Source organism: Dipodomys spectabilis, unplaced genomic scaffold, assembly GCF_019054845.1.
Source record: "Dipodomys spectabilis isolate Male_0828 unplaced genomic scaffold, ASM1905484v1 ptg000085l, whole genome shotgun sequence".
NCBI lineage: Eukaryota > Metazoa > Chordata > Mammalia > Rodentia > Heteromyidae > Dipodomys > Dipodomys spectabilis.
Window position 1 is genome coordinate 3,017,005 of NW_024870762.1, and position 25,816 is coordinate 3,042,820.

General features: G+C 52.8%; 2 protein-coding genes across 2 annotated transcripts; both read right to left on the reverse strand.

Annotated features, from left to right (window-relative positions):
• Positions 1–366: 366 nt before the first annotated feature.
• Positions 367–2,837, reverse strand: Rpl10a (ribosomal protein L10a). Its single transcript, XM_042684231.1, has 6 exons — positions 2,755–2,837; positions 2,461–2,535; positions 2,044–2,124; positions 1,547–1,695; positions 791–963; positions 367–567 (listed from the first exon to the last, which is right to left on the reverse strand). Exons 1-6 carry the CDS (start codon positions 2,757–2,759, stop codon positions 397–399), a joined length of 654 nt encoding a protein of 217 aa, XP_042540165.1. The 5' UTR covers positions 2,760–2,837; the 3' UTR covers positions 367–396.
• Positions 2,838–7,144: 4,307 nt separating this feature from the next.
• Fance (FA complementation group E) lies at positions 7,145–19,820 on the reverse strand. The gene is made up of 10 exons (XM_042684368.1): positions 19,519–19,820; positions 15,390–16,044; positions 14,967–15,011; positions 14,641–14,709; positions 14,268–14,411; positions 13,812–13,935; positions 13,076–13,154; positions 12,064–12,130; positions 10,195–10,320; positions 7,145–7,467 (listed from the first exon to the last, which is right to left on the reverse strand). The coding sequence occupies exons 1-10, from the start codon at positions 19,740–19,742 to the stop codon at positions 7,339–7,341; spliced, it is 1,662 nt and encodes a 553-aa protein (XP_042540302.1). The 5' UTR covers positions 19,743–19,820; the 3' UTR covers positions 7,145–7,338.
• Between the last annotated feature and the right edge of the window lie 5,996 nt (positions 19,821–25,816).

The window sequence follows — 25,816 nt, forward strand, 5'->3', positions numbered from 1 at the left end:
GTTCAAGCCCCAATTCACATGGGGATGCCCCAGACATTTTCAATGTGACACCACTCATTGTTGGTTCTCCTACAATGCAAATGATGCACAAACCCCAACCTGGTGTCTGTCTGCAAAGCATGAACATTCCCTAAAATGTAGGACTAAAAGACCTGTGTTAAAGACAACCCAGCATACACAGGAACAGGTTCTGGGCTAGACTGGAAAAGCTGCCAGACAGGGTTACCTGAAAAGCCCAAGCCTGTTGAACGGCTGTATCAAATGCCTGGGAGATGACAGAATGCCTCTTGTGTGGTGCCTATCACCAAGGGAAACAATCACCATCAGCCGCTGGCAGCCCCACCCCTCATCACAGGCAGACCAAGGTGACGGTAGCTCTAGGATTTATTAAATGTCTTAGTACAGGCGCTGGGGCTTGCCCATGGTGCTCTTGATGTACAGAGCCCGGACGTTCTGCCAATTCTTCTTGAGCAATGACACCAGGAAGTTGACAGCTAAGTGGATGTTGTACACAAGTTCATCATCTGTCATTTTCACATGACCAACAGCAACAGCCAGACACAGCACCTGGGGAGGAAAGCAAGTCAAACCAGGTAAGAAGATGGCCCATCCCACTGCCTTGTGACCTAAGGGGCTGTGGGCAGTGCTTAGATCCAGGTTATCCCAGAAGCTTAATTCTGCTCAGGGCCTCCACAGCACCACATCCTGTGTCCTGTCCCCACATTCAGACTGGGGGTGACAGAAAAGCCCTGCCACCACCTTGCCCATGGCACCAGCAGGTGAGCCCTACCTTCTTCATTTGGAACTTGATAGTGGACTTCACCTCATCCACTTTGGCCACCATGTTTTCATTGTGTGTGAGCAGAGATGGGAACTTGCCAGCCTTATTCAAGCCTGGGCCCAGGATTCGTGGAATCTGCTTGATCAGAGACTCTGAGGCCAGAAAGGCATCATACTTCTTGGCTGGAAAGACAAAGCCATGAGATGCTGCGTCCTGGCCAGGCACAGATCTCCAGACAGAACATTATCTGAACCACACAAGCAACCTCCAACCAGCAGCCTTGTCCTTAATTGAACCCTCCACCCAATCCACCCAAGTGCCCCCTTTCCCTAGCTTCAAGTCTCTAACCAGGTGGAACCATGTGAGTCAAGATCTGAATCCAGGGCTGGAAAGGTGGCTCAGTTGGTAGAGTGCTTGCCTTGCATGCATGAAGCCCTGGTTTCAAATCCTCAGCACAGCACCACATATAAGCAGAAAAAGCTGGAAGTGGCTAGCCTTGAGCTGATGCAGAGCCCAGGACCCAGAACTAACAACAAATCTGAATCCAAACCCCTCCCAAGAAAAGATACAGGCTCAAATTTTGTATCCTCCCTATACTAGGTGACAGAAGGAACCGGATATATTTAGAGCAAACACTCTAAACGAATTCCAGCACAATCTCCCCCCCCCCCCCCCCCCACCACAGCCACTCAAGGTAAGCAGCCAATTACATCATCATCGGGAAGCCCAGATGGCTCTCCGGGGGACAGCTGGCTTGGAGCTTACCCAGCTTCTTGACCAATTTCTTATTCTTGTTGAGCTTCTTCAGCGCCTCGATGTCCATGTGGGGGATATCCACGGCCTTGGCCTCATCGCAGTGCTGCTGGTCCCCCAAGACGCACACGGAAAACTTGGGGCGGGGAGTGGACTTAAGCCTGTGTTTGGGAGCGAGGCGGACACAAGAGGTCACGGCCCGCCCCAGAGTACCAAGAGCTGGTGATGGGGTCGCGGGCGGCAGCGAGCGCTCAGCCTTTCAGCCTTCCTTACCCAGGGCGTCCACGATCACCAGCAACTAGTCTGGCTTCTCAGACTAGCCGGCGGGCTCGGCCGAGGCCTCCCCACGCCTCCCCTCATGTTTTAAGACCCAGGGTGGGGGTCCGTCCAGCCGCGCCTGCGCGGAGCAGGGGGTCTGAACTACCCGGGCGGTCAGTGCGCACGTGCCCGCCTCAAGGGGGGGCCGGGCACGGGGACACTGAGGGCTGGGTGGGGCGAGCGGTGCCAACCTGACGGTGCCCGAGAAGCGCTTGTCCTTCTGGGGGTCGTAGTTCTTCAGGCTGATCTGCAGCTCCACCGTCTCCAGGAACCTTCGGGGAGCGAGCGCGGTGAGGCCGCGGCCGGGCCCCGGACCCGCGCCCCCCGCCGGCCTGGCCCGCCCCGGACCCGCGCCCCCCGCCGGCCCGGCCCGCCCCGGACCCGCGCCCCCCGCCGGCCTGGCGCGCCCCGGACCCGCGCCCCCCCGCCGGCCTGGCCCTCCCCGGACCCGCGGCCCGCCCCGGACCCGCGCCCCCCGCCGGCCTGGCCCTCCCCGGACCCGCGCCCCCCGCCGGCCTGGCCCTCCCCGGACCCGCGCCCCCCGCCGGCCCGGCCCTCCCCGGACCCGCGCCCCCCGCCGGCCCGGCCCTCCCCGGAGCCCCGCTTACTTCCTGCGCTTGCGCTGGTTCCCGTGCAGGACTTCCCGCACCGCCTCGTACAGGGTGTCGCGAGAGACTTTGCTGCTGCGGGGGAAAAGCGAGGGCGCTCAGCCCGGCCCGCCGCCCCACCGCCGGAACCATGACGGGCGGCCGGGGCCCGCGACCAGACGGGCCAAAAAGTGGCTCGCAGGCTGCCCAGAGCCAGCGTCAGGAGCCCCCGACGCAGACTGGAGGATTCCTGCGCCCCGATGGGCACTCAGAGGCACGGATGGGCGCGGATAGCGAACGCCGACTGCTACATACCTCATGGCTGCAGGATCCGCGGCACACAAGCAATCAGGAGAGAGGCTGGTACGGCGTGCGCAGGCGCTCAAATACGGACTCGATTCTCGCGAGAATTGTCTGTCGGAAGCGCTATTTGGTCATTCGGCCTTGAGCACTGCCGCGTGCAGCCACTGGAGGGCGCAGTCGTGTGACGTTCCGGTAGCGTGGCAGGCGGGGTCCCAGTTCCCAGCTGCTGCCAGACTCAGCCTAGGAACTAGATCTGAGGTGAGGCCAGGCTTCCTGCAGCCCTTCAACTGCCCTGCCTTCCACAACGATCAGATGGTTTTAAAATACTTACTGTATTTGTACAGTTGATATACAGAGGGATTAAAGTTATATGCATCAGGTACAATCAGCTACAATTCTTTTTGAACATGTGAAGTTTGGTCCTGGGGCTTGAACTCAAGCTCTGCTTGCCATCTCTGAGCTTTTCTGCTCAAGGCTAGTACTCTGCCACTTGAGCCACAACTCCACTTCTATATTTTTTTTTTGTCAGTTGTAGGGCTTGAACTCTGGGCCTGGGTGCTATACCTCAGCTCCTCAGCTCAAGGCTAGCGCTCTACCACTTGAGCCACAGTGCCACTTCTGACTTTTTTTCTGCTGATGTGGTGCTGAGGAATTGAACCCCAGAGCCTCATACATGCAAGGCAAGCGCTCTACCACTGAGCCACCTTCCCAGCCCTCCACTTCTAGATATTTATTTTTTATTTATTTGCCAGTCCTGGGGCTTGAATGCAGGGCCTGGGCGCTGTCCCTGAGCTGCTTTGTGCTCAAGGCTACTGCTCTACCACTTGAGCCACAGCACCACTTCTGGTTTTTTTTCTGTGTATGTGTACTGAGGAATCAAACCCAGGCTTTCATGCATGCTAGACAAGCACTCTACCATTAAGCCACATTCCCAGCCCTCCACTTCCAAATTTTGGGTGGTTAATTGGAGATGCGAGTCTGAGTCTTTCCTGTCCCAGCTTACCTGAAACCTCAGTTCTCAGATCTTAGCCTCCCAAATAGCTAGGATTACAGACATGAGTCACCAGTGCCAGGCTTATGAAGTTTGTTTTCTTTTGCTGCCTTGAGTAGGGTGATCAGCAAGAGGGCCTCAGGGCAGCTACCACTTCTAAGCCCGTCCACATGTAGTATGCTAGGAACTCAATGCGGGCCACAACCAGTCAGTGATCAAGACTAGCCCCTGGGGGAAATAATGATCTCTGTTCTTTTTTTTTGGGGGGGGGTCTGGTTGTGGGGCTTACCTAGCCACCTTCCCAGCCCATGATCTCTGTTCTTGAGATGTGCAGAACTGAAAAGCCTGTTGTGACCTCGACTGTGAGAAGACGCCTGGCAGGCTGCAGCCCTCCTGTGCTCTGGGCCACCCGTGAGGCAGCCCCAATAAGACATTGGATCAATGTCCATTTTTTTCTGTATTTGCTGCCTTTACCACTAAAGTCCTCGTTCTTCACCACCTTCTCTCCACCTAATGAAGTTGTCTCCCTATGTCTCAAAAGAAGGTCAGGGGTCAGGGTAGGTGTTGCCTATCTAGAGAGGTGAAGGGGTCTCACCCAGAACTTGGCAAAGAGAAAGGTATTAGCAGGGCTCTCCTCAGAGATCCTTGTGGTTGCCCCTTCCTTCCTTTCTTTCTTCCTTCCTTCCTTTCTTTCTTGCTTGCTTGATTTCTTTCTTTCTTTTTCTTTGTTTTTTTGGGTCCGGTCATGGGGCCTGAACTTTGGGCCTGGGCGCTGTCCCTCAGCTCTTCAGCTCAAGGCTAGCACTCTACCACTTGAGCCACAGCACCACTTCCAGCTTTTTTCTTTTTGCTTATGTGGTGCTGAGGAATGGAACCCAGGGCCTCTGGCATGCAAGGCATGCACTCTACCACTGAGCCACCTTCCCAGCTCTCTTTCTTTTTTTTTTTTGTCAGTCATGGGTCTTGAACTCTGGGCCTGGGTGCTGTCCTGAGCTCAGCTCTTCAGCTCAAGGCAAGTACTCTACCACTTAAGCCATAGCACCACTTCGCTTTTCTGGTGGTTTATTGGAGATAGTCTCATGGACCTTCCACCTGGGCTGGCTTGGAACCATGATCCTCAGATCTCAGCCTCCTGCATAGCTAGGATTACAGGCATGAGCCACTGACACCTTTTCTCTGGAAGCTTGTGCTAGATCTGGCCCATGGATTGGCTGATGTGCATATATATGCTGAACAGGTACCATGGGAAGGATCCAGACAGGATCAGAGATTTGGGGCCCTGTAACAGGCCCAGGGCTAGAGATTCTGTAGTATCATACAGATCACTGTCAAAACCCATGTTTGTCCCTCAAATCTCTGCCCACTTCCTGCTGCCCTCCAGATCAACTAGGGCTCAAGCCATCTTTTCATACTAGTACTGGGTTTGAACCCACGGACTTACTCTCAGCGTGCTCACAGCTGGCATTGGCCACTTGAGGCTCACCTCCACTTCTACCTTTTGCCAGCCAATTGTAGCTAGGAGTCTCATGGACTTTCCTGGTTGGACTGGCTCCAAACCTCCATCCTCAGATCTGAGCCTTTTGAGTAGCTAGGATTATAGGTATAAGCCACCAGGACTCAGCTTTTGATTTTTTTTTTTTTTAAATTGACACTAGTTAGTTGAAACGGAATCAGGGTTTCATTTGAACAAGTGTTGGGTGTTTCCAGTGAACAAGGCACTGGGGTAAGTGCTATGGGAATACCAGCTAGTAAAACAGGTGCACAGCACCACAAACTTTTCTGCCCTTTGGGTCCCATCCTCTTCTTAGCCTACAGTAACTCAGTTTCCTCCGCAAATATTTATGTGGGACTAGGGAGTAGCTTAGTGGTAGAGCTTACCTAGCAAGCACGAGGCTCTAAGTGCAAACCCTGGTACTGCCAAAATAGGCAGCTCTCTCTCAAGGGGTGGGATCACACACAACTGGGCAGAATGTGAATACATGAATTTTATTTTTTTTTTTGGGTTCGGTCGTGGGGCCTGAACTCTGGGTCTGGGCGCTGTCCCTCAGCTCTTCAGCTCAAGGCTAGCGCTCTACCACTTGAGCGACAGCACCACTTCCAGCTTTTTTCTTTTTGCTTATGTGGTGCTGAGGAATCGAACCCAGGGTCTCATGCATGCAAGGCAAGCACTCTACCACTGAGCTACCTTCCCAGCCCAAGCCTGCAACTTTCTTACCATTAAAAGATGACATTGTGTGAGGATAAACAGGGAACATTAACAAACACCCAGAGACAGCAGGGAGTCAAGCACTGCTTTTTTTTTTGGTCAGTTCTGGGACTTGAAACTAGGCCTGGGCGCTGTCCCTCAGCTCTTCAGCTCAAGGTGAGTGTGCTATCACTTGAGCTATAGCACCACTTCAGGTTTTGTGAGTGGTTTATTGGAGATAAGAGTCTCTCCGAGGACTGAGAAGGTGGCTCAGTAATAGAGTGTTTGCCTTGCATGCAGGAGGCCCTGGGTTCAATTGCTCAGCCCCACATAAGAAAGAAAAGCTGGAAGTAGCACTGGTAGAGCACTAGCCTTGAGCTGAAGAGCTGAGGGACAGTGCCCAGGCCCAGAGTTCAGATCCCACGACTGGTCTAGCACTGCTTCTAATAAGATAGCACTGAACTTTTTTTTGAGACAAGGACTCACTATGTTGTCCAGACTAGTCTTGAAATTGCTATCTTCCCCACCTCAACCTCCTGAGACTACAGAAATGCATGGAGCTAGGTACTGGGGGCTCACGCCTGTAATTCTTAGCTACTCAGGAGGCTGAGATCTGAGGATCATGGTTCAAAGCTAGAAAAGTCTGTGAGACTTTTTTTTTGTCAGTCCTGGGACTAGAACTCAGGGCCTGGGCATTGTCCTTGAGCTTCTTTTGTTCAAGGCTAGTGCTCTACCAGTTAAGCCACAGCTTTTTCTGTTTATATGGTACTGAGGAATTGAAACCAGGGCTTCATACATGTTAGGCAAACACTCTACCACTAAGCCACATTCCCAATCTATAGGACTCTTTATCTCCAATTATTATCACAGGAAAAGCCAATGTGGAGCTGTGGCTCAAGTGGTAGAATGGTAGCCTTGAGCAAAAACGTTTAGGTACAGTGCCTAGGTCCAGAGTGCAAGTCCCAGGCCCAGCAAAAAAAAAAAAAGGGTTGGGAAGGTGACTCAGTGGTAGAGTGCTTGCATTGCATGCATGGGGCCCTGGGTTTGACTCCTCAGCACCACATAAGCAATAAAAACCGGAAGTGGAGCTATGGCTCAAGTGGTAGAGTGCTAGACTTGAGCTGAAGAGCTGAGGACAGGGCCCAGGCCCAGAGTTCAGGCCACACGACTGACAAAAAAAAAAAACAGTAATAACAATAATAAAAAGCATGAGGAATGCATGAGAGCCCTGTGCAAATCTTGCTCTTTATTAAATACTATTGATCCTGTCAGGGGCCAGGAGCCCCCGTGTGGGCTGCAGGGCCCAGATGACCTCCGTGCAGCCTAGATCAGGGGGCAGCGGGCCCCTGGGATGGCCAGGCCCTGCTTTCCTGCTGAGGCGAGGGGCAGGCCAGGTGTTGAGAGCGGGTGCTAGTGCAGCTCAGGAGGGCGGTCCTTCGGTAGAGGCTCGGCGGGCCAGATGTTTCAAGGAGGCCTGCAGGGACTTCCTCAGGAAGGTGGTATTAGACTCCAGGGCCACAGCCAGGCCCAGTCTGTGGGTCTCTGTGATCTGAGGGAAGGAAGAGTCAGGTCAGAGCTCTAACAGCTGGGCCTTGCCCTCTCCTCTGCTTCGGAAGGAGAGGAAACTAGGATGTAGGACTGGGGAAGGAGGACAGGAGAAGGTTCCGAAGTAATCAAACCTCATCATTTCACCGTATGGACCTGGAACCAGATAGCAGCTGCGCAGTGACTAGCTGCTTACATCGCCTCTAGCTGACAGCTAGTACACGTTACGTGCACTACAGCCCCCATGTCAGTTGTGTACTGCCACCGTCCTTGTGGACCAAACTGTCTCTTTGCTGACTTGTTCCCACAACTCCTGACTCTCGGCTCTTGTGTCGTCATTCTCCACAGGTGACAAACACATCTGGTCTGCAGCTGACCAAGTCACTGTCCAGCTAGCACTTCCTGGGAGATTCCAGTGGATCACACAGAATAGGGGGAGGGGGATCCTCCCGGGGCCTACGGGATCTCAGAGGGCCCAGAAACTCTGAAAACGTGTAGTGTCCACTCTTCTGATCTACAGTGAATTTCACCCACAAACAAGCCTGTGATGCTCAAGAGAAAGGTAAAATGCCAACAGCCAAGGATGCTGGTCTTCAAGATAAAGGCTAGGGCTGGGAAGGTGGCTCAGTGGTAGAGTGCTTGCCTTGCATGCCTGAGGCCCTGGGTTCAACTCCTCAGCACCACATAAGCAAAAAGAAAAAAGCTGGAAGTGGCGCTGTGGCTCAAGTGGTAGAGTGCTAGCCTTGAGCTGAAGAGCTGAGGGACAGTGCCCAGGCCCAGAGTTCAGGCCCCACGACTGGACCCCCCCCAAAAAAAAAAACACCATAAAGGCTAAAGATACAACTTAAGCTCTTAAGTGAGGAGCTGCCAGTCTCAGTAATGTGACTGTGGGCCTCACCCAAAACTTTTTTTTTTTTTTTTGTCGGTCGAGGGGCTTGAACTCTGGGCCTGGGCGCTGTCCCTCAGCTCTTCAGCACAAGGCGAGCGCTCTACCACTTGAGCTACAGCGCCACTTCCGGTTTTCTGGTGGTTTATTGGAGATAGGAGTCTCACGGTCTCTCCTGCCCGGGCTGGCTTTGAACCGCGATCCTCAGATCTCAGCCTCCTGAATAGCTAGGATTACAGGCGTGAGCCACCAGCGCCCAGCTTCACCCAAAACTTTCAAGTCTCTTTTTCTCATTAGTATCTGTTTGTTTATTTATTTATTTATTTTTGTCGGTCATGAGGCTTGAACGCTGTTCCTGCGCTCTTCAGCTCAAGGCAAGCGCTCTACCGCTTGAGCCACAGCACCACTTCCAGTTTTCCAGTGGTTAATTGGAGATAAGAGTCTCACAGAGTTTCCTGCCTGGGCTGGCTTTGAACCTCGATCCTCAGATCTCAGCCTCCTGAGTAGTTAGGATTACAGGCATGAGCCACCAGCGCCCGGCTAGTAGCTGTTTGTTAATATTGTGGTTTGATGCAAGGTTACTTCAGATCATCTTTTTTTTTTTTTTTGGCCAGTCCTGGGCTTGAACTCAGGGTTTGGGCACTGTCCCTGAGCTTCTTTTGCTCAAGGCTAATACTTTACAACTTGAACCACAGAACTACTTCTGGCTTTTTCTGTATATATGATACTGAGGAATTGAACCCAATGTTTCATGCATGCTAGGCAAGCACTCTACCACTAAGCCACATTCCCAGCCCAGACAGTCAAATTTTTGCTCAGCTGGAATCCCAAGTATTACCACTTTTTCCTTTAGAATAGGAAAAGGGCTGACTGGAAGGGGATCAATCTAGTGGTATTGGCATTTAAAAGTATATGAACAGGGGCTGGGAAGGTGGCTTAATGGTAGAGTGCTTGCCTAGCATGCATAAAGCACCACATAAGCAGAAAAAAGCTGGAAGTGGCGCTGTAGGTCAAGTGGTAGAGCACTAGCCTTGAGCTGAAGAGCTGAGGGACAGAGCCCAGGCCCAGAGTTCAGGCCCTACAACGGACCAAAACTAAATAAACGTGTGTGTGTGTGTGTGTGTGTGTGTGTGTGTGTGTGTGTGTGTGTGTATTTATGAACAAAAAAATTTAGTATTAGTATTTTTTTTTTTGTCCAGTTCTGGGCTTGAACTCAGGGCCTGGGCACTGTCCTAGGGTTTCTTTTGCTCAAGGCTAGCACTCTATTACTTGAGCCACAGCACCACTTGGGCTTTTTTCTGTTTATGTGGAACGAGGCATGGAACACAGGGTTTCATGCAGGGTAGGCAAGCACTCTCACTAAGCCACATTCCCAGCCTGTATTACTATTTTAAACACTGAGGCTCAGTACTCTCATCCATAAAATGGAGTCCAGTAGGACACCATGGCACACCTGTAGTCCCAGGAACCAAGGCAAGAGGAGCAGCTGAGGGCTGGGGTGGGACCCCAGGGATAGAATTCTTGTCTAGCATGGGCAAGGCCCCAGCGCAATCTCAAATACCAAAAAATAAGTTTTAAGATAGAAAGGACCAGTTGAGCCCAAGGGTTGGAGACCAGCCTGAGCAACACAGTGAAACCATCCAAAGTAAAGCAGTCAGAAAAGGAGCTAATGATAGCTCTCCTGTCTCTTCTTTCACGGCCTGACCCATGGAGTACACTACAAGTCCCCACATGGAAGGACTTAGTACTGGCCCCTAAGCAGCCCCCCTCCCCGGGCACACCCTGGTGGCCAGCCCCGAGCAGCCCTGCCAGCCAGCCCAGCCTCCAGGCCCCAGCAGCACTCACATGGGCCTGGTAGTTGGTCAGCACAGTGAGCACGAGCTTGGCGTAGGCCACTGAGGCGGTGGCTACCAGCCCCTCTTCACAGAGCCTCTGCATGAGGACACCGAACGGTTCCGGGGACACCTCTACCTGCACACAGGGAGGTGGCGTGGTCACAGAGCCAGCCCTGATCCAACCCCAGCTCCAGTACCTGGTGGCAGCTCTAGTTCGGGTCTTGTGCGGAAGGAAGCTGGGTGCTCAGGGGGAGGGGTGTCTTGAAGGCCCGCTCTTCACTTCCTGGGCTGCAGGTTGAGCAGCGGCTCTGCACACACCTGCACTACCACGGCACACTCACACTACCATGGCACACTCAGAGCCTCACCACAGGCCCCAAAGCAACCATGCCAGCCACGGCCTGAATCCTCAGAAACGTGAGCCAAAGGAAGTCTTTCCTTCCATTAGGGTCTTTTCACTTTGTTTTGTTTTTGAGAAGGGGTCTCACTGTGGAGTTCATGTAGCCCAGGCTAGCCTGGAACTCACCATCTTCCTACCTCTACCTCCCGCCAAGTGCTGGAATTACAGGAATGCTCCACCACACCTGCCTTCCTTTCAAGGTTTTTTGGTAGTGTATGCTGGAACTGGGGCTTGAACTCAGGGTCTTGAGCTCTTATTCTGTTCAAAGCTGGAACTCTACCATTTGAACCATATCTCTACTTCCTAATTTTTGGTGGATAAGCGTTGGCTTTGACTGTCCAGGCGGGCTCTGACCTTCAATTCTCAGATAAATCTCCAGAACAGCTAGAATTACAGGCCTGAGTCACTCATACCCAGCAAATAGTTTTTTGTTTGATTTTTTTTGTTTCAGTAGTGGGCTGGAACTCAGGGCCTTTTGCGTGTCATGTCCCCTCTCCCAGGGCTGGTCTATACTCGAGCCACACCTCCACTTCCACACCACACTCTTTCAAAAAAAATTTTTTTTTTTGGGTTCGGTCCTGGGGCCTGAACTCTGGGCCTGGGCGCTGTCCCTCAGCTCTTCAGCTCAAGGCTAGCACTCTACCACTTGAGCCACAGTGCCACTTCCAGCTTTTTTCTTTTTGCTTATGGGTGCTGAGGAATGGAACCCAGGGCCTCAGGCATGCAAGGCAAGCGCTCTACCACTGAGCCACCTTCCCAGCCCTCAAAGTTTTTTTTATCTTCAAATATTTTGTCACGATGACAGAAAGCTAATACATCAAGGTAAGTCTCAGTTTCCACACCTGTAAAATGAGTTTCAAAATACCTACCACTGCCAGGCGTGGTGGCTCATACCTGTAATCCTAGCTGCTCAAGAGGCTGAGATCTGAGGATCATGGTTCAAAGCCAGCCCAGGCAGGAAAGGCCATGAGACTCTTATCTCCACCATAACCACCAGAAAACCTGAAGTAGCACTGTGGCTCAAGTGGAAGAGTGCTAGCCTTGAGCTGAAGAGCTGAAGGACAGCCCCTGGGCCCAAAGTTCAAGCTCCATGACCAACAACAACAACAACAACAAAACCTACCACTGAAGGTAGTGAGAGGGTGAAGGGCATCAGGTGAAAGGTGTAGGTCTCAGAAAATGGTGGCTATCATATCCTTTGAGCTTTTAAAGCTTTGAACATAGGAATCTATTATCTATCCAAAAATACCATCGAGCTTACACAGACACCTCAGAAAAGCCTGCTCTAGGCCTTGCAGCTAGTCAGAGGCAGTGCCACATGGACCACACGGCCAGCTCTCCACTCCCAGCTTGCATGTTGGCAGAGCTCGCCCACTGTCACAGCCCCTGGGGACAGCCGTCCCCCAGCCCTCCATTACCTGACTCGGATCCCAGCAGCCCGTGCTCCCCACAGACAGGCCAGGGCAGCAGCCAGCTCACCTGCCGTTCCAGGAGCGCCTGCAGCACCACGAACGTCTCATCCCTCCAGGACAGCTCCAGCATGTGCCTGCACAGAGGCGACCTGCTGAGGAGAGCCCGACCTCCACCCAAGCCTGGGAGGCCAGGCTGCTACTCCCCAAGGGCAAGGCCTGGCCAACAGAGGATCACCAGAGCAGGTGGCAGCTCTAGGAGCCATTGCTGCATTCTGCCCACGTGCCGGGAGTAGGCGCTGAGCTATGATGCGCACGGCACAAAGATCCCTGGAGAAACCATCAGGAATTGAGTGTACCCTGAAAATCAAGGGAAGGAGACTCGGGAACAGGTGCTGATGTTAGACACGAGACTCGCAGAGCTGGTGAGCAGTTCCTGCAGGAACTGCCGCTATCCACACCAGTGAGCTTTCCATCCCCCTGCAACCTCCCTTGCTCCAAAAGGCCCAGACCGCAGTGTGGAGTGTGGCTTCTTGGTGGGGGTGAGGGGAGTTACAGACCTAGGTTTGACCCCAGGCTTTTCACTTGCTTTGGCTGGGTACTGGCTTGGCCAACTCGCTAATTCCTGTGTAGTTCTTCCATCTGTAAGGCGGTGGCAGCACTGAGACTGTAAACACACGAAGTGCTGCCTGAGTGGGAGCTGAGATGATCTGTGAAGCTGTGTCCTTCTCAAGGTTGTCACCGCATATTTCGTACCTGTTCCTTGGGGTTTTACTCATTCCTTCACATGTGTACTGTAACTCCTCAATTTTAATACTCAAATCCAATAGCACCCAGGTGGAAAGCACAGGCAGGTTCAGAGCCCAGGGAGAGGGACACTGGCACGGCCTGATTTCTCTTCAGTTGTTTGTTTTGCCCTGTTAGGCAAGGGCTCTTACCACTCAGCTACAGCACTCGTACCAAAGCCTATCTTTAGAGACAGAGTCTGGTGCATACCTGGCTCCCACCTGGGTGCCAGGGGCAGGCCTGGCCTGGGAGAAGGTGTGGGGGGGGGTAGGCAGCATGGAGGCCAGCACACTCACCTGAGCATCAGGAGCTGCATGTCTGTCTCGAGAGACTCCTCCTTCATCAGAGAACACAGTAACTCTGTCTGAGCTGGACCTGGGACAGAGAGAACAGGGGAGGGGGCTGGGGGCCAGGCAGGAAAGGGACTGGGGGAACAGGAGGTCCTGCTTATTACAGGAGCACTGTTAGAGAAGCAGGAGATATCTTTATTATTATTATTTGCCAGTCCTAGGGCTAGACCTCAGGGCCTGGGTGCTGTCCCTGAGCTTCTTTTGCTCAAGGTTAGCACTCTACCACTTGAGCTACAGCTCTACTTCTGGCTTTTTCTGTTTATGTGGTACTGGGGAATTGAATCCAGGGTTTCATGCATGCTAGGCAAGCACTCTATTGCTAAGCCACATTCCCAGCCCACAAAAAATAACTTTTTTTCTTTTTTTGGTGGGTCATGGGTCTTGAATTCTGGGCCTGGGCGCTGTCCCTCAGCTCTTCAGCTCAAGGCGAGCGCTCTACCACTTGAGCCACAGCACCACTTCCATTTTTCTGGTGGTTAGTTGAAGATAAGAGTCTCATGGACTTTCCTATCCGAGCTGGCTTTGAACCCTGATCCTCAGATCTCAGCCTCCTGAGTAACTAGGATTACAGGTGTGAGCGAATTAATCAGCAAATACCCAGTTCCTACCAGGGCCACTGTGGGGTGGAGGATGCTGGGAATAAAGAAGACGGTTACCAGGCCTGGGGATGACTCTAGAATACCTATGCCAGAGGCCTGGAGCACGGGGTCCAAGAGGGCTCTGCAGACCGGGTAGGTATACTTGGCACAGAAGGAGGTGAGGGATGTTCTGAGCAGCCAAGAAGCGGAGGAAGTCAGGGAGAGGACCTGTGGCCAGTGGGGAGGAAACATTTGCAGGTTCCTCTTCTTCTCAATAATGCTGTCACGCATGAATTTCTCTTGTAGCCCACTTGCAGGGGCCATCCATGGAAAAGACCCATGGCTCTCCCTGCAGCTCCCAAACCTTCACCAGCTCCTGGAAGGGCTCTAGGGCCCAAGAGGGAAGAGCTGGATGGCACGTGGCTTTGGCTGGGGAACCCAAGGCCTGCCAGTTGAGCAAAGGCCCTCCCCTTGTCCCAGGCAAACCAGAATCCTGCAAGGCCAAAGGTGCCCTCTCCCCGCATACCCCCCTCCTGAGGGCTCAGCACTCCCGCACCTACCCGTCCAAGAAAGAGGCTCCTGGCCAGCACAGTGGCATTTCCGATGCTCAGGTGTGGTGAGAGGGCCAGCAGCTGGGTGCAGAACTGCAGGAGGCCTGCATCTGAGAGCTGTGGGAGCTGCAGCTGGACACACAGCAACTCCATCTGCCCATGGTGGGGGTGGTGGGGGGAGGACAAGAGGGGAACCACAGGAGACAACTCTAAGGCAAGGTAGAGCCAGAGAGCTGCTCCAACGGGAGGAACCAAGACCTAAAAGAAACCCCACTCAGGCCTTACCTGCCCACAGGCAGAAAACAAAATCCCCTCCCACGAGCCCTGCAGGAGGTTGTGACAAGTGCAACCTGGGGGCCAGGTCATCGGCATCTGTTCTTACCTGGCTGGGGCTACACTCATGCAGAAACTGCAGTTCAACTGGAGAGCTGTCCTCCAACACCTCCAGCCCCTGGGGAGACAAACCCCATATTACAGCTGAGAGCCCCTCACAACCACCACCGGTTGTCAGGGAGTCGTTCTTGGAGGAATAGGAGAGGGCCCTCCCTGGGGTTAGATGTCTGCCCCAAGGCCAAGGAAAACTCTCCACCTTCTTTCTAGCCCTGCTCCCCGACCCATGGTGCCTCTTTGAGCGGGGGCTTCCCTGGCCCCGGCTGAAGAGTAGGCAGCCGCTGGGAAGGCAATGGTGAGCAGAGTAGGGCCAGTTACCTCCTCAAAGGTCTTCAACAGCTTCTGCAGCCTGGTCACCTGGTCCTGTGGAGGAGAGTCCTGTCACTGCCAGCTTAACCCTGCAGTGCTGCCCGAGGCCTAGCCTGCCTCCTTCTATGTCTTCTCTGCTTCCAACCCTAACAGTATAGGGACTTGCAGGCCTTGGGCTGGCAGGGCAGGCTGGCCCCGGCCTCACCCTCAGGGGCTAGGGCAGCAGGGCTGGCCCCTTTAACAACGCCATGTTAGAGATCACAACTCTTCAGTCTGTAGAGTGGAAGCCACATTACCTCAACTGTGTTCTCCCTCCTCCCTCCTCCAGCTCCATGGACTTGAGAGATGTTGGGGCTGAGAAACAGCGGCTCACGTGGAACCCTCCAGTTCTGGCCAGCAGTGCCCTGTAAACCCACTTCCCTGCCACACTACCTGGAGAGCTTTAGGCAGCTCCACTCTTTCAGCTGGGTTCTTGGCCTCCGGCCTCTGGCCAGCCTCACTGGCCTCAGTTCCCCCAACAAGCTGCTGCTTCGTGGGTAGTGCACCTCCTTCCTCAGACGGGGAGGCCAAGGCCTCGTGCTCCTCCTTATGGTCTTTCTCTTCTTCCCTTTCCCAACTCCGGATCCTCTTGGGGGCCCTCTGGCTGCCAGGACTGGTATCTTCTGGCTCCTTCCTGCGTTTCTCCTGCTGCTGGGAGTCCCCGGTAACTGTTTCCTCTTCCTGCTCTGGGTTTGGAGCCTGAGAGTCCCTGCTATCCTCCTCTTCTTTGTCCTCTTCAGTGTTTGGAGCCTGAGGCGACCTCAGCCTCCTGCCCCCCTGGCCCAGCTGCCTGCACAGGCCGCGGAGCTGCCTCTGGCAAGTTTGGGGCAGTGGAGAGACTCCCTCAACAGGGTCCCTGTCACCCAGATCTCTTTGCAGCAGTATCCCTAGGGCCTGGAGCCAGGCATCTGGGCCAGAGGCGACTTCCTGCTGTGCAATATGCAGCACAGAGAGAAGCCCACTTGCAGGCAGCAAAGGCTGAACAGCCATTAACAGAGACATGAGGTTCTTCTGGCATAACGCAGGCAATCGCAGCAACAGTGGCTTCCTGGTAGCAGAGGGAGAATAAGCAATCAGGGTGTCCTGCTGAAGGTAGCTCGTTAAATGGCAGACTGGGAAAGACTAGGGGTACAATTAGAAAGTGCAGCAATGGGCTGGGAAGGTGGCTCAGAGGTAGAGCGCTTGCCTTGCATGCATGAGGCCCTGGGTTGATTCCTCAGCACCACACAAGCAAAATGAAAAAAGCCGGAAGTGGCGCTGTGGCTCAAGTGGTAGAGCAGTGGCCTTGAGCTGAAGAGCTGAGGGACAGTGCCCAGGCCCAGAGTTCAGGCCCACAACCGGATCCAAAAAAAAAAAAATCTTCAAAAAAAGAAAAGAAAAGAAACTAGCAGCAATATCTGCAGGAGTTGCTCTAGATAGAGGGTAGCAGAAAAGAGACAAGTGGGGGACTGGGAATGTGGGCTAGTGGTAGAGTGCCTCGCATGCATGAAGCCCTGGGTTTGATTCCTGAGAACCACATAAACAGAAAAAGCCGGAAGTGGCACTGTGGCTCAAGTGGTGGAATGCTAGCCTTGAGCAAATGAAGCTCAGGAACAGTGCCTAGGCCCTGAGTTCAAGCCCAATGACTGGCAAAAAAAAAGAGAGAGAGAAAAGAGACAAGTGTTCATTGAACATCTATTACATGTCCAGACCTGTTTTCTGAACCTTGGACATCTATTTCAGCTTTTAAAAAACAAAAAAAACAAAAAACAAAACAAAACAAAAATGCCTGCCAAGCCCTAGTGACTCACACCTATAATCCTAGCTACTCAGGAGGCTAGGACCTAAGGATACTTGGTTTGAAACCAGCCAAGGCAGAAAGGTCTGTGAGACTCTTATCTCCAATTAACTTCCCTAAAACCAGAAGTGGAGCTGTAGCTCCAAGTGGCAGAGTGCTAGCCTCAGGGACAGCGCCTAAGCTCTGAGTTCAAATTCTGAGTTCAAGCCCCATGACCAACAAAAAATAAAAACAAGCTGGGACCTATTCTATAATAGGTATATTCTGGTTTTATATCACAGTCTCATATTTTAGATAGAAATATTAAAGATAGTAATATTTCAGGATGCTGTGTAATGCTTGGTGTGCTACCGTGTAGCCTCTGCCACAGTCCCCTGGAACTCTCAGGTTGTTTCTTTCACCACACCAGGCCCTTCTAGAAGGCAGAGGAGGTGTCTCCATCCTCAGTGTCCCAGTAGGTCCTTGGTGCAATTCATGGAATGAATCGACTCTCTAACAGCAAGTGCACAGAATGCAGCCAGGGCTGCTGAGGACAAAGGCTTCACAGAGGCACAGAGGTGAGCCTTGAAACAGAAGGAACCAGGTAATAATCCTTTATGAAATCACTTCAGTTTCCAAACAGTACATCCCAGAAGCAGAAGGGAATACTCAGAGGACTGGCAGTCTTGTGCTTCCGAGTCAGAGGGGCAAGAACAAAGCCCCCTCCTGTAGGCACCAGCATTCTGATTGAACATCGTCCTTCCAGGGCATCAAAGGCCCATGATGCAGGGTAACTGTCTGAGATTCTGCTGACACATGAACTCAGACTCCATGTGACCCTGCAGGACTGTCTGTCATCAAAGGGACTTGGCCAGAGGACAGAGAATAAAATGGGACTTTTGGGCAGGGCACTTGTGATACATACAAAAACAAAACACCTAGGAATTATCAAAACATAAAATGTAGTTGCTACCCCTAAGGAAAGGGATCTTGCTGCAAAGTATATGCCCAAACCTCTGATAGTCTAAGCTATACATATCAACAGATAATAATGCCTTCATCTATCACTTTTTTTTTTTTGATGGTCCTGGAGCTCAAATTCAGGGCTTGGGCACTGTCCTTGAGCCTCTCTGTGTTCAAGGCTAGAGCTCTAGCACTTGAGCCACAGCATCACTTCTGGCTTTTTCATTTATGTGGTACCGAAGAATCAAACCCAGGGCTTCATGCATGCTAGGCAATCACTCTACCACTAAGCCACATTCCCAGCCCATCCCTGAGCTTTTGCTCAAGGCTAGCATGCTACCACTTGAGCCACAGCACCACTTCTAGCTTTTTCTGTTTAAGTGGTACCAAAGAATGGAACCCAGGGCTTCATGTATGCTAGGCAAGCACTCTACCACTGAGTTACATTCCCAGCCCCACCCCTTTTTTATTTATTTATTTTTTCTGTTAGTTATGGGACTTGAACTCAGAGACTAGACCCTATCCCTGACCTCTTTTGCTGAAGGTTACCACTCTACCACTTTGAGTCTGAGCACCACTTCTGGTTTTCTGGTGATTAATTGGATATAAGTCTCATGGACTTTTCTGCCTGCGCTGGCTTTGAACTATGATCTTCAGATATCAGCCTCCTGAGGGCTAATACAGGCATGAGGCACCAGCACCCAGCATTTACCACATCTTGAATATTTATTTCTGTGTACATATTTCACCACAGGTGTCCCCATTAAGCCTAAGTATACCTAGACAGTAGGTCTGTGTTTCGTTTGTGTGTGTATGTGCTTTTAACTCAGGACCTGGGAGCTGTCCCCTTACCGTGTCTGTGTCTGTGCCTAATTGTGCCAGTCTGGGGTTAAATTCAGGGCCTGAGCACTGTCTCTGAGCCGGTTTCTTTTGTTGTTGTTGTTTTTGTTTTGGGGGGTGGGGTCGGTTGTGGGGCTTGAACTTGACCTGGGCGCTGTCCCTCAGCCCTTCAGCTGAAGGCTAACACTCTACCACTTCTGGTTTTCTGGTGGTTCATTGGAGATAAGAGTCTCATGGAGGGCTGGGAAGGTGGCTCAGTGGTAGAGCGCTTGCCTTGCATGCATGAGGCCCTGGGTTCGATTCCTCAGCACCACATAAGCAAAAAGAAAAAAGCCGGAAGTGACGCTGTGGCTCAAGTGGTAGAGCACTAGCCTTGAGCTGAAGGGCTGAGGGACAGCGCCCAGGCCCAGAGTTCAGGCCCCACGACCGGACCCAAAAAAAAAAAAAAAAAAAAGAGTCTCATGGACTTTCCTGCCTGGGCTGGCAGATCTCAGCCTCCTGAGTAGTAGGGTTACAGGGGTGAGCCACCGTGGCCTGGCTTCTCTGAGCTTTTTTTTTTTTTTTTTTTTTGCTCAGTGCTAGCACTTTCACCCCTGGAACTACAGCTCTACTTCCGGCTTTTTTGGTAGTTAACTAAGAGTCTAGTCTTATCAGTGGTGTTTGAGTCTCATTGCCCATTGATTCTTGGACACTATTACAGTCTCACAGCTGCTCCTGCCTGGGCTGGCTTCGAACCCCGAACCTCAGCCTCGTGAGGAGCTAGGAGACAGGTGTGAGCCCTGGGCGCCCAGGGACATTTTCTGGGATGGAAGCAAGCGGTCAAAACAGATTTAACTGCTTTTCAGGTTGCTTCTTTGCGCGCCTCCCGGTGTCTCCGGTGCCCACACGACCGCACACAATGAGTGCCTAACGCAGGCCCCGCCCGGGCCCCCCGACGTCTGCTCCCGCGGGCCGAGGACTTACAGCTCCAGGCGGCCGCCGGGCGCGGGCACCACCGGCTCCTCGTGGCACAGCGCCTCCAGGAAGGGGCCCCAGCTGAAGGAGGCCGGGCCGCGGCGGCCCAGCGCCCGCAGCGCCCCCAGGCCGCGCCGCGCGCCCGCGGGCCCGGCCTGCAGCGCCCGCAGCACCAGGCGGGCGGGAGCCTCCAGCGACGCCCAGGGGTCCGGCGCCCCGTCCGGGGTCGCCATGCTGCAGTCCGAGCCCGGCCGCCCCGTCCTGCTGGGGCCTCGGCTCCGAAGCTGGCGGGAGCGAAGAGCCGCGGGAGCTTCGCCGACGCCTCCGAGCGCCGCGCCGCGCCGCGCCGGACCCAGCGGGCGCCAGTGAAGGGGCGGGGACGTGGGCGGGGTCTCGAGGGTGCACACCGGAAGGGCGGGGCTAAAGGTCTCTTCACCAAGGAGAACGCGCCGGAGGGGCGGGCGGAGGCGGGGCCAGGCCAGGGCGAGTGGGCGCGGCCGGCCGGAGGGGCGGGTCCCCGGCGCGGCACCCCGCGCGTCTTCGCCGTCGGTCCCTCGGTGCTGTCTGTCCGCGGTCCTGCCTTACTTTCAACCCAAACTGTCTTTTTTTTTTTTTTTTTTGTCGGTCGGTCGCGGGGCTTGAACTCTGGGCCTGGGCGCTGTCCCTCAGCTCTTCGGCTCGAGGCGAGCGCCCTACCACCTTCCCAGCACCCCGAAGCGTCTGTGGTTGTAGCTGCAGATCGTGGCTTTGCAGTAAGATTGACACAGTTTGCCATCCCGTTTATTTACATCTCTTCCACAGGCCAACAACAGATAACCCCGTCAGTGTTCGGTCCTCTCCAGAAATGTAACTTGATGTCCGAGGATCTCTGCCCCAGGGCCTGGAGGTGGCCACAGCCTTTTCCTGGGAGCTTCTTCCAAAGACCAAGGACCAGCCTTGCGCTGGTTTTTTGGGGACGGGCTGGGGGGGGGGCAGGAGAGGCTTTGCTTCCCTGGGCTCCGGGAAAACCCGCGGGACAGCCCATTCCTCGGGAAAGGAGGGGTCGGTGCAGAGGACAGGGAGGGAGGGGAGAGGAGCTCGCAGCTCCACCGCACCCTGCCCGCCCACACGCCCCCTCCCCGGCCTGCCCGCAGCCCCCGCGCAAACACAGATGATTGCCCCTGTTGCTGACACACAGTGGGGGGGTAGGGGGAGAGAAATAATCAAATATTTGATTGTGATAAGAACTTTCAAGAAAAATACAGTATGGAAGGGAGGTTAAGGTGAGATAATGGTAAAATATATGGTGGTTAGGCTAGCTGAGCCGAAGCCTGGGATGGGGGGGAGGGAGGGTGGAGGAAACCATTTCAGGCTAAGAGCAAAGGCCAAGGTCTTAGGGCTGTGGTGTGGCTGGAGGACAGGGTATCAGAGGTCACAGGGCGTCAGAGGTCACAGGGCATTAAGGATCATAGGGCATCAGAGGTCACAGGACTTTGGCTTTCAAGCTGAGTAGTATAGGAAACCAGAGGAACACAGTATTGTCAGCTCCATCTCATTTCTATTTGAGCCACTAATTTTTTTCCAAATGATTTCAAGCTATTGGGAAGCAGGAAGAAATATTTCTTAAGATAGTGCCTAGCTGGGTGCCATTGGTTCACATCTGTAATCCTAGCTACTCAGGAGGCTGAGATCTGAGGATTGTGGTTCAAAGTTAGCCCAGGAAGGAAAAGTCTGAGACTCTTATCTCCAATTAAATCATGGAAAAAGCCCAAGTGGAGCTGTGGCTCAAGTGGTAGCAAAAGAAACTCTGGGACAGTGCCTAGGCCCAAAATTCAATCATTGGGACCAGAAAAAAAATAGTGCCTGCTTTGTAAAAAAGAAATTTCAGGGGGCTGGGAATGTGGCTCAGTGGTAGAGCGCTTGCCTTGCATGCCTGAGGCCCTGAGTTCCATTCCTCAGCACCACATAAGCAAAAAGAAAAAAGCCGGAAGTGGCAGTGGGGCTCAAGTGGTAGAGTGCTAGCCTTGAGCTGAAGAGCTGAGGAACAGCGCCCAGGCCCAGAGTTCAGGCCCCATGACCAGACCCCCCCCCAAAAAAAAAAAAAAGAAAAGAAATTTCAGGTGCATGTGTGTTGCTGTTGTTGCTGGATATTAAGAGCTTGAACTCAGGGCCTTGAGCTCTCACTTGGCTTTTTCACACAAGGCTGGAGCTCTACCACTTGAGTCTCACCTCTACTTCCAGCTTTTTGTTGGCTCATTGAAGATAAAAGTCTTCCCGGAGTTTTCTGTCTGGGCTGACTTTGAATCTTGATCCTCAGATCTCAGCCTCCTGAGTCACTAGTACTCTCTGTCTCAGGTAAGCAGGTCCATCTTCCCAGGGCAGCCTTTTGGTTATTAAAGGAGTGGTTGGGGAAGAGGGGCTGAGAGCTAGTGGGCTGGGGAAGGGGGCATGAATGCCAGGGTAGGGTGGGGCTACAAGTAGATCCCTCTTCGGATACCACCTTCATAGCTTAGATGCATTTTATTGGTTTTCTTTTAAAATCCTTCTACAAAAGAACAAGGTTTAAAAATTAGGTCCTGGCAAGCAGGGGGGGGCTCCCTTTCACTACAGAGCTGCCCCTCCCCTGCCAGTCCCTGGGCAGACCTACTCCCTAGCAACCCCCTCCCCTCGCCCCTGCTCCCTCAGGAGGATCCTGGTCGCAGAAAGCCACGGAGTTCTGAACCCCTTCCCCTTGGGGCAAGAGAACAGAATGGGAGGAACAGGAGCTCCCCTGGCTTGCTGGCTAAGAGGACCAACACCGGGTACCGCACCTGGAAGTAGAGAGAAAAACCCACGAAACAAAAGGCTATGGCCACAGCTGCCCCAGGAACAGGAGCTCCTGACTCATAGGTGAGGGTGGGCAGGCTGGACACTGCACAGCAACCCTACATCCCCTGTGTCATGCATAGGGGTGTGTGTGTGTGTGTGTGTGTGTTGATACAGGGCTTGAACTCAGGACCTGGGTGATGCCCCTGAACTTTTTCACTCAAGGCTAGTGCTCTACCCTTGAACCACAACTCCACTTCCTGCTTATTGGTGGCTCATGGGAGATAAGAGTCTCACAGACTTTCCTGCCTCAGCTGACTTCAAACTACAATCCTCAGATCTCAACCTCCTGAGTGGCTAGGATTATAGACGTGAGCCATCTGTGCCCAGCCTTACACAGCTTTGAAATTTTGTTTTTGTTTTTGTCTGGTTGTCGTGGGGCCTAAACTCTGGGCCTGGGCGCTGTCCCTCAGCTCTTCAGCTCAAGGCTAGTGCTCTACCACTTGAGCCACAGCGCCACTTACGGCTTTTTTCTTTTTGCTTATGTGGTGCTGAGGAATCGAACCCAGGGCCTCCAGCATGCAAGGCAAGCGCTCTACCACTGAGCCACCTTCCCAGCCCCAGGCTTTGAAGTTTTAATGGACATTAAACCAGGACACGCGGCCTTGCCTGCCCCACATCCCCATGGTTCCTACCTCGCTCCTAGAAGCCAGTTGCATATTGAGGGACCAGGAAGGACGAGGGGTTGGGGCTTCTGCTGGCTGCTGGTGAAGGTAGATGCATTCAGACCGGAAGGGGCACCGGCCATTCCTTTGCAGGAAGAACCGGCATGGGATCTGACTGTGAGCAGAGGAGAGAAAGACCATCACCTTCCAGCCTGGCCCCACAAGCAAGAGGACGCGCCCGTAGGGTTGGGCAGACTGCACACTGTCAAAGGCATTGCGCCAGCACCGCTAGCATCCATTCTAATGTAGCTTTTTTTTTTTTTGCTCGTCTTGGGGCTTGAACTCAGGGCCTGGGCACTGTCCCTGAGCGTCTTTTGCTCATGACTAGCACTCTACCACTTGAGCCACAGTGCCACTTCTGGCCTTTTCTGTTTATATGGTACTGAGGAATCGAACTGGGGTTTCATGCATGCTAGGTAAGCACTCTACCACTGAGCCACATTCCTAGCCTCTAATGCAGGTTTTTAAAACTGTTTTAATACAAGATCATGCAAAGTAGTCCAGACTGGCCTTGAACTCTTGACCTTCCTGCCTCAGCCTCCCAAAGGCTGGGATTTAGGTGTATACCACCATGCCCCGCTTTCTACTTGAGATTTGATTTATTCCACTGTCTTCCAGAAGGTGGCAGGGAAGTGTTTTGAGAGTGCTTTTCTCTGATCCTCAAACTCTTTTAGTGTTTTGTTTTGTTTTTGCCAGTTGGTGCTTGGACTCAGGGCCTGGGCACTGTCCCTGAGCTTCTTTTGCTCAAGGCTAGCATTCTACCATTTGAGCCAGAGCACCACTTCCAGCTATTTATGTGTACTAAGGAATTGAACCCAGGGCTTCATGGGTGCTAGACAAGCACTCTACCAACAAGCCACATCCCCAGCTCTAGTTCCCAAACTCCAGGGCATTTCTTTTTTTTTTTTTTTTTTGGGTCCGGTCATGGGGCCTGAACTCTGGGCCTGGGTGCTGTCCCTCAGCTCTTCAGCTCAAGGCTAACACTCTACCACTTGAGCCACAGCGTCACTTCCGGCTTTTTTCTTTTTGCTTATGTGGTGCTGAGGAATCGAACCCAGGGCCTCGAGCATGCAAGGCAAGCACTCTACCACTGAGCCACCTTCCCAGCCCTCCTTTTGTTTTTTTGTGCCAGACCAGGGCTTGAACTCAGAGCTTGGGAGCTGTCCCTGAGTTTTGTGCTCAAGGCTAGCACTTTACTACTTGAGCCATACTCTGCTTCCAGCTTTGTTGTCATTTACTAGAAAGAGTCTCATGGACTTTCCTGCCCAGTCTGGCTTTGAACCATAATCCTAGGCCTCAGCTTCCTGAGTAGCTAGGATTAGGTATGAGCCACTAGTGCCCAACTCTCCTTTCTTTTTATTCAACCAAGTATTCGTAGAATAATACCAGAGGAAAGAAAGTCACAGGAATCCTCAAATGTGCCTCTGGGACCAACTTAGGAACGTCTTCTGGGCTGCCGTGGCCTTAGATCAGTGGCTGTTGGCTAAAAATATGTGAGGAAGATCTTCACCCCTGAGACTTGAGGTCAGAACAGGAGTGATGTGAGGAGGGATTTGGTGGGACTCAGTGAGACCAGGTCCCTTGAGAGAGAGAGGGGTGGGGAGGGGGAGGGGCGGGGGGGAGGGGAAGGCTCCAGCACTAGCCTATCTTGCCTCAGCTTAGCCCTCCTGACTGAACTCCGGGTCAGTGCTGGCCCCTTCCACTTCCTGCACACCCCGAGCAGACACAAGACCCATTGAGCACCCAGGGCTGAGCGGAAATCCCAAGAAACAACTGTCCTTCCCCTGGGCCATGTGACATAGCAGCCTGGGACACCCATGACAGAAGCATTAGTCATCTGTTTCTTTTTGTTTTGGTTTGTCATGGACTTGACCTCAGGGCCTGGCCCCATCTTTGAGTTTCTTTTGCTCAAGGCTAGCGCTCTACCACTTGAGCCACAGTGCCACTTCCGGCTTTTTTCTTTTTGCTTATGTGGTGTTGAGGAATCGAACCCAGGGCCTCAGGCATGCAAGGCAAGTGCTCTACCACTGAGCCACCTTCCCAGTCCCTGATTTTGTTGTTTTTGGGGGGAGCAGTACTGGAGTTTGAACACAGGCCTGCTGCTGATTTTGCCTGCTTGTTCACTGATGGTGCTCTACCACTTGAGTCATACCCCCAGTCTAGCTTTTTGCTGATTATTTTGGGGATAGAGTTTGATAGACTTTTTGCCTGGACTGGCTTTGAACCTTGATTCTCCAGATCTCATGAATTAGAATTATAGGCGTGAGCCACCAGTGTAGCTAGATACATTAGTTATTGATTTCTTTTTTTCTTTTTTTTTTTTGTTGGTCGTGGGGAATGAACTCTGGGCCTGGGCGCTGTCCCTCAGCTCTTCAGCTCAAGGTGAGCACCCCACCACTTGAGCCACAGAGCCACTTCCGGCTTTTTTCTGTTTATGTGGTGCTGAGGAATTGAAACCAGGGCCTCATGCATGTGAGGCAAGCGCTCTACCACTGAGCCACCTTCCCAGCCCCTTAGTTATTGATTTCTATGTTTTTGGTGCCAATCCTGGGTCTTGAACTCAGAGCCTGGGAGCATCCTTGAGCTTTTTCATTCAAGGCTGACACTCCACTCTACTTTCCTGCCTTTTTTCTTTTTTTTTTTTCATTCCTGGGGCTTGAACTCAGGGCCTGGCCATTTCCTGTGAGCTTTTTTTTTTTTTTTTAATTTTTTTATTATTATCTTTAAGTGGTTGTACAAGGACGTTCCCATTCTACCAAACAGTATATGAATACAAAGTGTCTGATAACATTGTCACA

Bases quoted from the DNA above. Each gene is read 5' to 3' on its own strand.
- Rpl10a (XM_042684231.1), bottom strand. The intron at 2,125-2,460 runs GTAAGCGGGGCT...CGCTCCCCGAAG, and splicing joins AACCAGCGCAAGCGCAGGAA to GTTCCTGGAGACGGTGGAGC. The intron at 1,696-2,043 runs GTTGGCACCGCT...TCCCAAACACAG, and splicing joins CGCTTCTCGGGCACCGTCAG to GCTTAAGTCCACTCCCCGCC.
- Fance (XM_042684368.1), bottom strand. From the start codon at position 19,742: ATGGCGACCCCGGACGGGGCGCCGGACCCCTGGGCGTCGCTGGAGGCT. The intron at 10,321-12,063 runs GTGAGCTGGCTG...CCCTGTGTGCAG, and splicing joins AGGCGCTCCTGGAACGGCAG to GTAGAGGTGTCCCCGGAACC. The intron at 7,468-10,194 runs GTGAGTGCTGCT...TCCTTCCCTCAG, and splicing joins TGACCAACTACCAGGCCCAT to ATCACAGAGACCCACAGACT.